Source organism: Phyllopteryx taeniolatus, chromosome 4 (genome assembly GCF_024500385.1).
Source record: "Phyllopteryx taeniolatus isolate TA_2022b chromosome 4, UOR_Ptae_1.2, whole genome shotgun sequence".
In the NCBI taxonomy this organism is placed as follows: Eukaryota; Metazoa; Chordata; class Actinopteri; order Syngnathiformes; family Syngnathidae; genus Phyllopteryx; species Phyllopteryx taeniolatus.
The window spans coordinates 15,550,227-15,562,867 of NC_084505.1; the positions used below are offsets into that span (position 1 = coordinate 15,550,227).

The window sequence follows — 12,641 nt, forward strand, 5'->3', positions numbered from 1 at the left end:
CAAGGTTTTTTGTTGTTGTTGTTGGTTTATGACAGCGTTACTTGTTTAACTTAATTCTTACCTTTATCTATTCGTATCCCTCACAAGTTGCGGCGGTGGCCTGCTTCGTCTTGAGCCGCTTCTTTTCTGGCAGATCACGCTGTGTGTCTTGGTGAAGGTAATCCATATGCCACCTACTGACTGGTGTGTAATGACACGCTACATTCACAGAGAGGACGAACAGATAGCGGCAAAATCTATTTTGTGGCGGCCCACCACAAATAAATGTATATGTGGGAAACCCTGGTGTTACGCAATAAAGCCGTGTTCGTCTGCTGCAATCGTGCCCATGGCACAAAGTAGGGCAGCATAATAGCATTGCTTGCCAACAATACAATACTAAACTAGAATTGTCACAAGCCGATAGACATAGCTGCTTTGTCGGAATTTAATCAGCGCTATTAGCGGCATGGCGCAGCACTATATAGCCACTAAATGCAACAGTGTGGGCACATGCTGGGTTTGGAATGAGGTAGTGTATGTTGGAAACACAAAATGAAGCCCAGCGGCCTATTTTAGCACAACAACACCCAAAGTAGCCCAAAGTAGCTGAATAGCGACTAGTGCTAACAGCAGACTTTCCAATCAGCTATCCTGCAAACTACAAATACATTTTTCACAGGCTTAAAATGCCAATTGCCAATTCTACCACCTGCGGCATTGCAACAGCAACCGCAAAACAAACAGCGTGGATGAGAATGAGGGGTTTCAACGTTTGTGCTCAGGTATGTTGTACAATCCTGTTATGCGTAACACACTTGTTACTGCACTCGACATCGATCGCAGCCTGGTAATTCTGGAAGTGGGATCCCCCCCCCCCCCATCTGCGGTCCCTTCTTAAAGTTTCTTTTTTCCCCAAATGTGGTTTTACGTATTGAGTTGCCCGATTGGGCGCATTAGATTAGGGGATTTCATCAATCTTTCCCGACTGTGGGCCTTTGAAGCCCTTTGAGACTCCTTTGTGATTAAGGGCTATAGAAATAAACTTCACTTGAAATTGCTAAGGAAGCTGGTTGTTCACAGAGTGCTATATCCAAGCATATTAACAGAAAGTTCAATGAAAGGAAACGTTATGGGAGGAAATGGTGCACCAGTAACAGGGATAACCACAGCCTTGAAATGACTGTCAAGCGAAATCCGTTCAAAGATTTGGGGGCGCTTCACAAGGAGTGGACTGAAGTTGATGCATTGAGCCACTACATACAGAAGAATACTAGACATGGGCTACAAATGTCGCATTCCACGTATCAGGTCATTCCTGAACCAGAGACTTATTTGGGCTAAGGTAAAAAGAACTGGACTGTTTTTTTTCATTTGGAAATCAAGGTCCCAGAATCTGGAGGAAGAGTGAGAGGCACAGAATCCACATAGCTTGAAGTCCAGTGTGAAGTTTCCACAGTCAGTGCGATGTGGGGTTCCTGTGTCATCTGCTGCATGTCTCCCTCTGCTGAAAGGCTGGATGGAGATGCCGATTTTATTTTCCAGCAGGACTTGGCACCTGCCCACACTGCCAAAAGTACCAAGAGCTGTTTCAGTGACTATGATGTTGCTGTGCTTGATTGGTCAGCAAACTCCCCTCACCTGAACGTCATACAAAATCTATGGGCTGTTGTCAAGAGGAAGATGAGACACTAGACCTAACAATGCAGATGACCTGAAGGCAGCTATCAAAGCAACCATTACACCTATTCATTCATGAAAATGTATTACACATGATTATTGTTATTTGTCTGGATGATTTATTTTTACTGAATGTGATTTGTCTGGTGGCAGGCTGAGTGTGAAGGGTAAAGTGTTGAAGCCCCTAGTATGAACCTCCCCGTATTAAATTTTATTTTTCATTTCCTGCTTGACAGACTTTAAAGCAGTAGTAAATGTGTATTTCATTTAGTTGTTTTTGTGGAACATTTCCCCCCCTTTATTTTTCTGAAAACTAAATAAATTGAGCACCAAGAAGAGACTACAAATTCCAAGCTTCCTTCTTCCAGGTTGGGCCAAAACTCACAACCACATTTGTAACTATAATACATATTTGGTACACACTGTTAAGTTTTTAATAATGCCATTGTGCTGTCGGTGCACAGCCCAAGACATTGGTATTGCATTAGCATTATCTGAGAATTTTACAATTAAGTGTTCATTTGCAATCCAATACTACTACATTTTAAAATGTAGTTTTCTTTTAGAATAGGCTCAATCCAGTATTTTTTCATGTAATTTAGTTACTTTTATCCTATTATGTAGCTTAGTTTACAACAATTTCAATAGTATCTTGTGCAACACTGGGTTCATGAATGTACAGTATATACTGTCGCTGTTAAGATAACACACACACACTTTACATTTTTTACAGTATTGTAGCTTTGTTAAATCAGTCCAAACTACAAAAGCAATTTCTGTGGTTGCGCAACACACATACACTTCATAAAACCAAGTGCCGCCCCCCCTGCTCACATCCCATTAAAATGCTCGTAACATTTGCGCATTGGGCTGTGTATAATTCTTCTACTGTAAATGCAATGCTGTATTTAGTAAAAGTGCAACTTTAGGTGGGCGGGGCTAAAGCGGCACGCGTCTGATCAATAGTCTCTGTCTGATTGGCTTCTCACACGCAGAGCACGCGACGCCACTTGTGCTCAATTTATAATCAAAGACCTGCGCGGGACACTTGGCGGTGCGACCTTTTGTGGAAGTCAACATCCATTTGAAGTGCGACCCACAAGGGCCTAAAGTAATTAGAATGGGCTGCATGGTTTGGGGGCTTCGTAATCACTCGTCGCGCTTCATGGAATCTAATAGCAAAAGTTTTCAGCCCTGGAAAGACTACATGGGACTGTCGGATGTAATCCAAGGAATCGTGAGTCGGAATACCTCCGACCGTTCTCCCCCAGCGGCCTCTAAAGTTGACGTAGGTGCGGCTTGGGGTTGCCTGCGCCTTAACGCACTCGCCCAAAGAAGCGACCCTGAGACACCTGCTTTTCCAGCTGTTCTTGTTGGATCTGCGAGTCTCGGATTCAGCACGCGACAGCCAGCTGGTGGCCTGCGGGACGACGTGTTGATTGTTTCTGCTCGTCCGCCAACCGAAGCGGGGATGAAAGGAGCGCCTAGCGGTCCACAACATCGCGGGACGACGGCGCGTCAGGAGAGACCGTCCCTCCCATCTCCAGAGAGCATGAGGTGCAGTTTTTGTAAACACAACGGGGAGACTGAATCAGTCTACAATTCCCACTGGCTGAAGAACCACTCAGGAGAGGTTCTGTGCCCTTATCTGCGCCACTACGTATGTCCACTGTGCGGAGCCACGGGCGCAAACGCCCACACCAAGCGGTTTTGCCCGAAGGTTGACAGCGCGTACAGTTCAGTGTACACCAAGTCCAGACGTTGACGCTGCAGTGGGGTGGTTTCTCCCAGATGCGACACGCAAAGATGACGTTTAATTGACTGTGAACTGGTTCAACACGCGTGCGGTGTGTGTTGTTTTGCTTTTGTTTGTGCGCGTGTTGAACAAAACTGATCTTAACTTGGCACGTTTGCTGTGTACCTTTTTTTTTTTTTCTATTGGATTTCAGGCATTTTCTGCTTAAATGCTGTTGAGACAACGGCTGACAGTTATTGCCTGCGAACTGTTTTACATATTTTAAAACCTGACCAGCTAACCGCTGTCTGTGGAGGATCCCCCCTTACATATCCCTTTTAAGCAATAACTCACAAAGCTACTCAATTATGTCATGTTCTCTCTCTCTCTCTCTTTCTCTCTCTCGCTTTTTATTTTTAGATTTAATGACTCGTTGTTATGGAGTGTGCAAATACCCGTTCTTGAAACTTATGTTCAGTATATGCATGTGACCTTGAAAAATAATTGTTAAAGCTCCTATCCGTTTGTGGAGGAAAAGTGTGTGTGTATTCTTGTTAACCCAAATTATAACTATTGGAAACGAACACTTTGTTTGTTATTTTATGTTGTGGTCTTGATTAAGTGAAAGGATTACCTTTTAGACACGGCTCGATGAGAAATAAGTTAGGATATAAATAATAAACCCAGCTTTATTCGGCAAGAAATGCCAACAATAAAGCAATATGTGAACATCAAAATATAGTTTGTGCTACAAAGTATTCGAATATTCCAATAACATAACAAAAACAAAAGACCATGAACTTGGGATCGTGGTGGACCAAAATTTCAGCGGGGTAAGTTTCTTGAATTCTTACTGCCACGCCGCATGTTCTCAATCTCTCGATGAGCGGCCATAACTGTTCGACTGAAAGAGAATGGATTATGATCTATCAACAAATCCGGAGAAAAATAGAGGAGAGATTGACAAACTTTAGAAAGGAGAGTTCCTTGATGAGCCCACACATCAATCCTGAGGCATCTTCTTCACGGCGTGAGGGTTTAACAAGTTGATCCTTTTTTGCCTGGTCCTCACTGGAATAGAAACAAACCATTTATATTTTATTATATTTAATACGAATTATGGAAATACTAACATATGAAAGACAACACAAACAAGCGCATATATTTACAGTAAGTCATGGGAGAAGCCTGTGATGATCTTTATGGTTGAGGAAAACGGCTTGAACATAATCTAGCATCACTGCTACTGAAAATGCAAAATATCCTGCATATCCCAGAGAGTGCTGTACAAAAAGTGATGAAACACCTTTGCCAAATTCATGACCTGTCACAACCATTACTGTACAGTAAAGTCAAGGCAATTCTCAAGAAATATTCTCCAAATGTGCATGAATGGGTGGTAAAAGACATCTGCTGTTTCAGAAAGTTTTGGCATCATTGTGTGGCAAACGTGGCTCTCAAAAGAACCGTAAAAAGGAGGGCAGCCTATGTGAAGAATAAGTTGCCCCTGTTGAAGCCTATAGAATATGTTGTTTAAAAGGGCACCAAAACAGCTGTATATGTCCCCATACAACACATGCTCCAAAAACTATTACATAAAACTGACATTTTAGACCAAGCAATGTCAGAAATGGTGCACGTTTGCACATGAATATTGTTCATATCCTGATGGAGATTAAGGAAAATTGCCTTCTTTCAATGGATAAATTTACTGTTGCACAGATACTTTATGACTTTGAAGTTGCCAATCCTTTCGGAACATCAAAACTGTAATGTGTGCCCTGTATTGAGTTATTGCTACCAAACCCGGATCAACACTGAACTCTATTCAGCTGTTACTCTGCAACACCTCCACGATCAAAAAGTGTGGTTCTGAAAGAGTTCTGCATTGTAAAGGGAACAGTTGATAACCTTGCTGCCCATTCACTACCAGGAGTCTAGGAGTCTGTATGGCTTCTAGAAGTGACATTCAGCTACAAGAGGTAAGTTCCAATTTCTTGAAACTTGGGAGAAAAAGATTGTCATGACATGTGCAAGAGGTGATGAAAGACTCACGCTTATGTGAAACCTCTGGGGTGAAAGGGCTGTATCCTCTTACAAAAAGTCTAAAACACTTTCAAGTGGTCCAGGGTGACCCTCTTGATATTTTGAAGAGTGTCTTGGAAGGCATTGTCCCAATTGAGGTTGCGTCTCTCTGTCTGACAAACCTGAGTTCCAATAAGTATTTTACTTTATATATGCGAAATGACACCATCAGATCCTTCAATTACACCTTCATTGACAAGACTGATCAGCCTCAAACAATTGGCAAAGGATTTTCATCCAAAGAGACCATTGGTGGAAATGGTCATGAGAACTGGTCTAATATCAGGATTTTTCCATTTTATATTGGTGACTGTGTACCTGAGGGAGATAACATCTGGGAGATTCTCATGCTCAAAGATATAGTGGAGCTTGTGTGGCACCTAAACACACTTGTGAAACTTTGCATTGTCTCGAATGCAAGTTGGCAGAGCATAGAAAGTTGCCGCAGTCAACCTTTCCAAGTTTTAGGTTGCGACCAAAACATCATTATGTGGAGCGTTAGCCTCACCTGATGAAGAAATTTGTTTTTTTGACCGATGTTTGGACTATGCAACAAAGTGGTCAGAGAGTCTCAGAATTGCATGAATGTGGCCGAGACACACACACTACCAAACACCAGAAAGCACTCAGTTACTATTTGGACTGTAGCTCATTTTCCAGACCAGCAGTTGAAATGACAAAGGTTGCAATGGTCTTGGTCACATCTTTTCCCAGTGATGTTCAGTGAGTACTCCTTCAAAACATCACTGCTCCTGGGACAGTGCTTGTTGCATCATCTGTCTGCATTGACAGACTCAAGTATAACACAGATATGATGCATCTCTGCTTTTTGCAGATGATGTGGTTCTGTTGGCTTCTTCAAGCCGTGACCTCCAACTCTCACTGGAGCAGTTCGCAGCTGAGTGTGAAGCGGCTGGGATGAGAATCAGCACATCCAAATCTGAGACCATGGTCCTCAGTCGGAAAAGGGTGGTGTGCCCTCTCCAGGTTGGGGATGAGATCCTGCCCCAAGTGGAGAAGTTCAAGTATCTTGGGGTCTTGTTCACGAGTGAGGGAAGAATGGAACGGGAGATCGACAGGTGGATCGGTGCAGCGTCTGCAGTATTGCGGACTTTGTATCGATCCGTTGTGGTAAAGAAGGAGCTAAGCCGAAAGGCGAAGCTCTCAATTTACCGGTCGATCTACGTTCCTACCCTCACCTATGGTCACGAGTCGTGACCGAAAGAACAAGATCCCGGATACAAGTGGCCGAAATGAGTTTCCTCCGCAGGGTGTCCGGGCTCTCCCTTAGAGATAGGGTGAGAAGCTCGGTCATCCGGGAGGATCTCAGACTAGAGCCGCTGCTCCTCCACATCGAGAGGAGCCAGGTGGCTGGGGCATCTGATTCGGATGCCTCCCGGACGCCTCCCTGGTGAGGTGTTCCGGGCATGTCCCACCGGGAGGAGACCCCGGGGACGACCCAGGACATGCTGGAGAGACTACATCCTTTCGCCTGGCCTGGGAACGCCTCGGGATCCCCCCGGAAGAGATGGATGAAGTGGCTGGGGAGAGGGAAGTCTGGGTGTCCCTGCTAAAGCTACTGCCCCCGCGACCCGATCTCGGATAAGCGGTAGAAAATGGATGGATGGATGGATGGAAGGATGGGTGCAACGATGTGAGTGCAAGTTTGCAGTGTGTGAGATTAGACATATACTGTATGGTCAATTAATTTGGGAATGCCAGTCTTTCATTTTAGAGTTAGTTGTGTGTGCCTCAATATCGATGGAATCGCGGCAAGTCAGGATTTAGCATACAAAAGTCTGAATTCCTGCCTCTTTGAAACGGATAGTTCAGACTTTCCCTCATCTCAGTTTCCACTTTCTCTGAGTTTTCACATACCCTGCTTGCAGGAATACCCCTAAGAGAAGTGAGTCCAAACTTATTGACTATTTATTTATACACAGACGCCAATTACAATCACACAAGTAACAGATGTGGAAACTCACTCTTAATAGCCATTATAACCTGTGTGTGTATATTATCGGAACAAACATTCAAGCCTATTGAAACTTTTAATCAGGGCCATTTGGGTGATTTCGGTTATTATTATGATTTTAAAATGTCACACAGAAATTAAGTGATAAGAAATGGCTTCACCTGACCACTAATAAAAGAAAGGGGTATATAAACTGTTCAGGTGTTCTTGCTCAGCAGATTTGATCTTTGCTCTCAGTACACTGTCATATTTTATCCTGCATTCCAGCTCAGTGATTCCCAATTTCTGTGTGTCGTAAGACATCATTAGGTGTACCACGGGAAATTATCCAATTTTACTCAATTGGTCTGAAAATTCCGATTTACGACAAGTGTACTTTTATTCATCTACTGATGCCAGTGACGTATAAAACAGAACAATCAAATCCATTCCCACCTAAAGGGGAGGTTGCAATTCAATGCCCCCTGCACTTTTTTTAATTTCATAAAACAGTCATTGTGACTTAATTACACTACATGATAAATATGATCAGTGAAATAAAAACTCTGGCCCCATCTTGAGCATCTAATTTGATATACAAGAAACCGCCACTAACTGCAGGGTTTATAATTAATCCACAGTTCTAAATCTACTTGTTGTCATTCATACAACAGAATAAGTAAATTTGTGACCAAATTTAGACTGGATCATGATTATTTCAGTATATATATACCTTTTGTAACATTTTTGTTTGGTCATGTGCTGTGAAAGTACTGTTGCTAGGGTGGTACCCTCCAAGTTGCTGCTTTTGTGACACTTGCCTAACTGTGCCTTTTTGGCACAGGAAATGATGCAAACAGTTACAGTACCTTGAAGGCCTTGAATAAACCTGAGGATCATTGGTAAGGATGGTATGTTAAAAAACATAAATTGACTTTATACTACTATACTCATATGTCTGACAGTGAATGTCTCCTTACATCATAATGTTGTTGAGCTGCGAGTCTGAGACAAAATCGAAGCAACCAGATCCATGGAGGTCAGTGGTGTTCATGGTTTGCGGGTACTCTGTGATCACAGCACCAGGACTAGGCTCATCATTATGACCAGGCTGTGTGCAAAAAACAAAACAAATATTACTTTTAAATTGGATTTATGTCCAGCTACAGCGCAACTTTTAAATCGTTTCCCAATTGGCAATCTTTCATTTTAAGGTCACAATTACAGAGTCGTAGCTTGGACGAAATGTTTGTGGTCATCTTTTCTTCAGGCTTTCTCATGAGTATAATTCAAAATAAAGATTTGAAATTAAATAAAACTAACGGGGGCACTGTAGATGACTGGTTAGCACATCTGCCTCACAGTTTTGAGGTTAAGGGTTCAAATCCAGGCTCTGGCCTTCCTGTGTGGAGTTTGCATGGTCTCCCCATGTCCAAGTGGGTGTTCTGTGAGTACTTTGGGGTCCTCCCACATTCTCAAAACATGCATATTAGGTTTATTGAAGACTCTAAATTGCCTGTAGGTGTGACTGGTTGTCTATTTGCGAGTGGCTGGCAACCAGCTCAGGGTGTACCCTACCTCCAGCACATCCACGACCCGACTGAGGATAAGCGGTACAGAGAATGGGTGGCTGATTAAAACTAGTGAAATAGTAAAACAGTAAAACTAAAATTCTCTGTCTGCAGCAGCTGTCTGTATCTCTTTTCCCCTCTCTTTTTATTAAACATAACAAACGTCACTAAACATCTGGACAAGGCTTTGAAATGAGGGATTTCATGATTTCATTCGTACTATACGTGTGGGCTATGCGTTCTGCATGGCCGCCCCCCCACACACAATTTTTTGTGTGTGTATTTAAGAAACATCGGACCAGTTGCCACGTAATGTTTGTTAGCGGTTCTATAATGTTAAGTATTTTGGTTATTTTTGCACCAAGAAATGTAAAGAATTGAACAAATATTGTCATTACCTGTCTGTCTGATGCTGCAGGTCAGAGCAGACCAGCAGACTGGCACTCGGCACTGCTAGTCAGAAAAGTGGAGGAAGAATAAGGGGCAAAGTGTGTGTGTGTGTGTGGGGGGGGGGGGGTGACTGTGAGCGCTGCAGGGCACAATTTTCTTTAATAAGACCTCAAACAACTGCCCGTCAGATCTCAAAACAATTTGGGGGCAGGGGGTACTGATGACAGAAAGGGTTATTATTATTTTTTTAAATATTGATCAATGACAAAAAAAATGGTGCACCAGCAGAAAGGGCACTTTTCTCATCCGGAGCAAAAGGGCAAGTGCTTGAGCACCACTAGGGGGTCTTTATATGCATGCGCATGAATGCTCAAACAGCTTTTGGTACAGAGACACTACATACCATGTCGTTCTTCTCGGAGTCACCAGAGGTTACATCCTCACAGAGTTTGACAAAGCCATCTCCTTGCTGGGCATTAGCAGACGATTCATTTGCTTTGTCTTCGTCACAGTCCGCACTATCACTACATGTATCATGTATTTTCTTATCAATTTTTATGGCAACACACTGCACCTCCAGGTTGCTAAAAGTTACGCTTGATGATCCACAGTCCACTTCTTGGGGATTTGGGTTTTCCAAATGATGTTCCTCTTCCATTGCAGGTGGGTCTGAATTTGTGTCTGTAGTTGGATCCTGAGCAGGAACTGGGCCCTCTCCATGGTCATGACTTTTGCCATACAAGCAACTTTGCTTGCACACAATGTCGCTCCCGTCAGAGGGAGTGGCAGGAATGTGGACTTCTGTTTCTGGCCTGTGTTTGAACAAACAAAATGAAATCGTCTCAACATGTTACTTATCTGTATGTCAGTTATTACACTTTATCTTGACTTATTTATCAGAACACATTTGACTTCATTTGAAGAAGAAGGAACTATCTTATTGTCATTCATAACTTAATTTGGAATTTTGTACTCAAATTGACCTCCAAAGTGGGGTACACATACTGATAATCGGCCCTAACTTGGGCATTTTTCCTCTTTTCTGATCAAAGTCAGCAAAGGGCCGATTATCTCTAAACAATTACCCTGAGCGATTGACCTTTGGTGTTGTGTGTGTTAAGACCTTGGAAAATAGTGCAATACAACAATGTTAAACCTGCTCAATATTTACCATCGTAAATACATACACGTATGCATGTGGTCAACATCAGGCTTGGCTGATCCATGCACTCCGTGATTGTGACGTGAAATGGAAGCTCACGCTTTTGCTGGACATGGTAATTGTGTTGAGTGTTTTTATAATGTATCTGTGTCTCCTGAGCCATTGACCACGATAAAAATGATAAGGAAAAGAGTTTGGAACCGCAATGTAGTTAACAGATAAGCTAACAATTAGCCTAGCTTAATCTATTTTTCCGCCTTCTACTACTATACTTACTCTTTCGTCTTCCTTTGTATTTTCCACCAATTTGGATGCCATGTGGCACCATGCTGCATTTGACAGGTCAGATTTGGTACTATGACAGACGTGGTATGAGGGAGGAGTCTCACATTTGTCCCTGGAACTATCTTTATGTGTGTGGTGTGCTGTGTCAGTCTTCTCCAGTACACCACACACTTGATAAGTTTTTTCCTTGTTGTGTGGGGTCTCTGTGTACCTCGCTTAACACACAGTTGTATAGTTGCAACCATCATACTTTTGAGAATGTGAGCTTAATAAGCCTCTGAACAAAACCTTCATTTTTTCACGAAAATGTTTAGCTGTAAATAAAATAAGACTTCTGGACTAACCTGTCAACTGGTTTGTCATGACTGGAGTGAAATACCTCTTCCTCGCCCGGTCCTGCAATGCCAGCCACAGGGGTTGGGAGCAGTGATGGTGGTAATAGAGACGATTCAATGTCAGCTTTATTGTTGGACATCTGCCGTTCAATTTTCTCTCTACCGGTCGGTCCATTTACAGTCTTACTTATCTGTAAAAAATGACTTCGCTCTTTCTCTGTAAGACCACACATACCCATCCTTTTTCTCTTTTTGACCGGCTCTCCTGTCATTCCTTCAGTTTTGTGTTCTGTGCTGTCACCCATGCCCTCATCGCTTGGTATACCTTGGTTGACTTTTTGGTTTCCTACTAAATCACACTGAAGGTCATTCTTTGTTCTCTGATGATCTTCCAAAGCAGTTGAACCTGACTGACGTGCTTCTTCAGCGGTCAACAAAAAGACCTGGTGTTGATCAGTGCATGTTTGAGAGAGTGCCCTGTCACATTTCTCTGTCATTTTTTCTTCTTCCTTGCTCTTGCTGTCATCCCTAACAGGAGACCTTTCGAGTTGAGGATCACTGATGGGATGGGTGACTGTTGCCTCTTGTTGCTCTTTAACAGGCTCATTGACAGTGGATTCCTCACCCTTTTTGTCAGGGATGACTTCTGGTTTGATCAGAGAGGACTGTGCTGTTGTCTGATCTTGTACAGAAATTATAACAGACACCTGCAAAGGGGACTGGGAACACAGATGCAGCTACATTATTATCATCTCCAATATCCTGAAATTAAGAGGAATTATTGTTGGCTTTAATAGAATAATGCTGTCCTTAAAAAAACAACACCTGATTACCTGTTGTTGAAACGTGTGGTCAACATCAGTAGAGGAAAGCTTGTCACATGGCCTTTTTCTTGTACTGAGGGAGGGAAGCTGTGGTGGATCTGAGCTGCCTTCAAATATCAAGAGTCATATGTATGAATCAAAAACAGCAATCACAGTAACATAAGCTATAGACTACTGTATTATAAACTGTTGCATAATTCAATGTTTGTACTAACATATAAAAATGAGAGTTATGGTGCATTAGCATCCTTTACCTTTGTTGTGAATCTTCACACTTGCTTCGGTCATCTTCTTTTAAATGTTACCTTTACGAATAAGTTAATTGAGTAAAAAAGATACACATAGACATATATTTACAAAACTACCAAAAGTAATGGTATCAACGTTGCATGATTTTGGTTAGCTTGAAGACAACTATCACATTCTCATACTTGCAATAATGAGTTAATTACTATCAGGTTGAAGGCTTGGATACTTACTAAACTTACCTCAAACTTATATATGTGTGTGACTTCATGTACCCTTTGTGTTGGTTTATTGGTGGATAGCAATAAAACAAAAAAATAAGTTAAACTTTACTTGAGTTCAAACAACCACCTGAAGCCAAACCTAATTTCGCCTGAGATGTTTTACGTCAGTAG

At 42.4% G+C, this 12,641-nt stretch overlaps 2 protein-coding genes across 3 annotated transcripts; one reads left to right on the plus strand and one right to left on the minus strand.

Annotated features, from left to right (window-relative positions):
* Nucleotides 1-2,654: 2,654 nt before the first annotated feature.
* On the plus strand, nt 2,655-3,978 carry nanos3 (nanos homolog 3). Its single transcript, XM_061769917.1, has one exon. The coding sequence runs from the start codon at nt 2,780-2,782 to the stop codon at nt 3,422-3,424; it is 645 nt and encodes a 214-aa protein (XP_061625901.1). The 5' UTR covers nt 2,655-2,779; the 3' UTR covers nt 3,425-3,978.
* Nucleotides 3,979-4,065: 87 nt separating this feature from the next.
* LOC133476479 (uncharacterized) lies at nt 4,066-12,632 on the minus strand. 2 transcript variants are annotated; one of them, XM_061769913.1, is made up of 8 exons: nt 12,489-12,630; nt 12,255-12,305; nt 12,010-12,107; nt 11,186-11,895; nt 9,798-10,206; nt 8,414-8,544; nt 4,364-4,465; nt 4,066-4,298 (listed from the first exon to the last, which is right to left on the minus strand). In XM_061769913.1, exons 2-8 carry the CDS (start codon nt 12,286-12,288, stop codon nt 4,220-4,222), a joined length of 1,563 nt encoding a protein of 520 aa, XP_061625897.1. In that variant the 5' UTR covers nt 12,289-12,305; nt 12,489-12,630; the 3' UTR covers nt 4,066-4,219. The 2 variants fall into 2 exon arrangements, with proteins under 2 accessions (XP_061625897.1, XP_061625898.1); XM_061769914.1 differs by lacking the exons at nt 4,066-4,298; nt 8,414-8,544 and having other exon boundaries at nt 4,332-4,465; nt 12,489-12,632.
* Between the last annotated feature and the right edge of the window lie 9 nt (nt 12,633-12,641).

Excerpts from the sequence above, each read along its gene's own strand:
- nanos3 (XM_061769917.1), top strand. The coding sequence starts at position 2,780 with ATGGGCTGCATGGTTTGGGGGCTTCGTAATCACTCGTCGCGCTTCATG.
- LOC133476479 (XM_061769913.1), bottom strand. The coding sequence starts at position 12,288 with ATGACCGAAGCAAGTGTGAAGATTCACAACAAAG. Across the intron at positions 10,207-11,185 it reads CATGACAAACCAGTTGACAG|GCCAGAAACAGAAGTCCACA; the intron begins GTTAGTCCAGAA and ends GTTCAAACACAG. Across the intron at positions 4,299-4,363 it reads AAGGAACTCTCCTTTCTAAA|TCGAACAGTTATGGCCGCTC; the intron begins GTTTGTCAATCT and ends ATTCTCTTTCAG.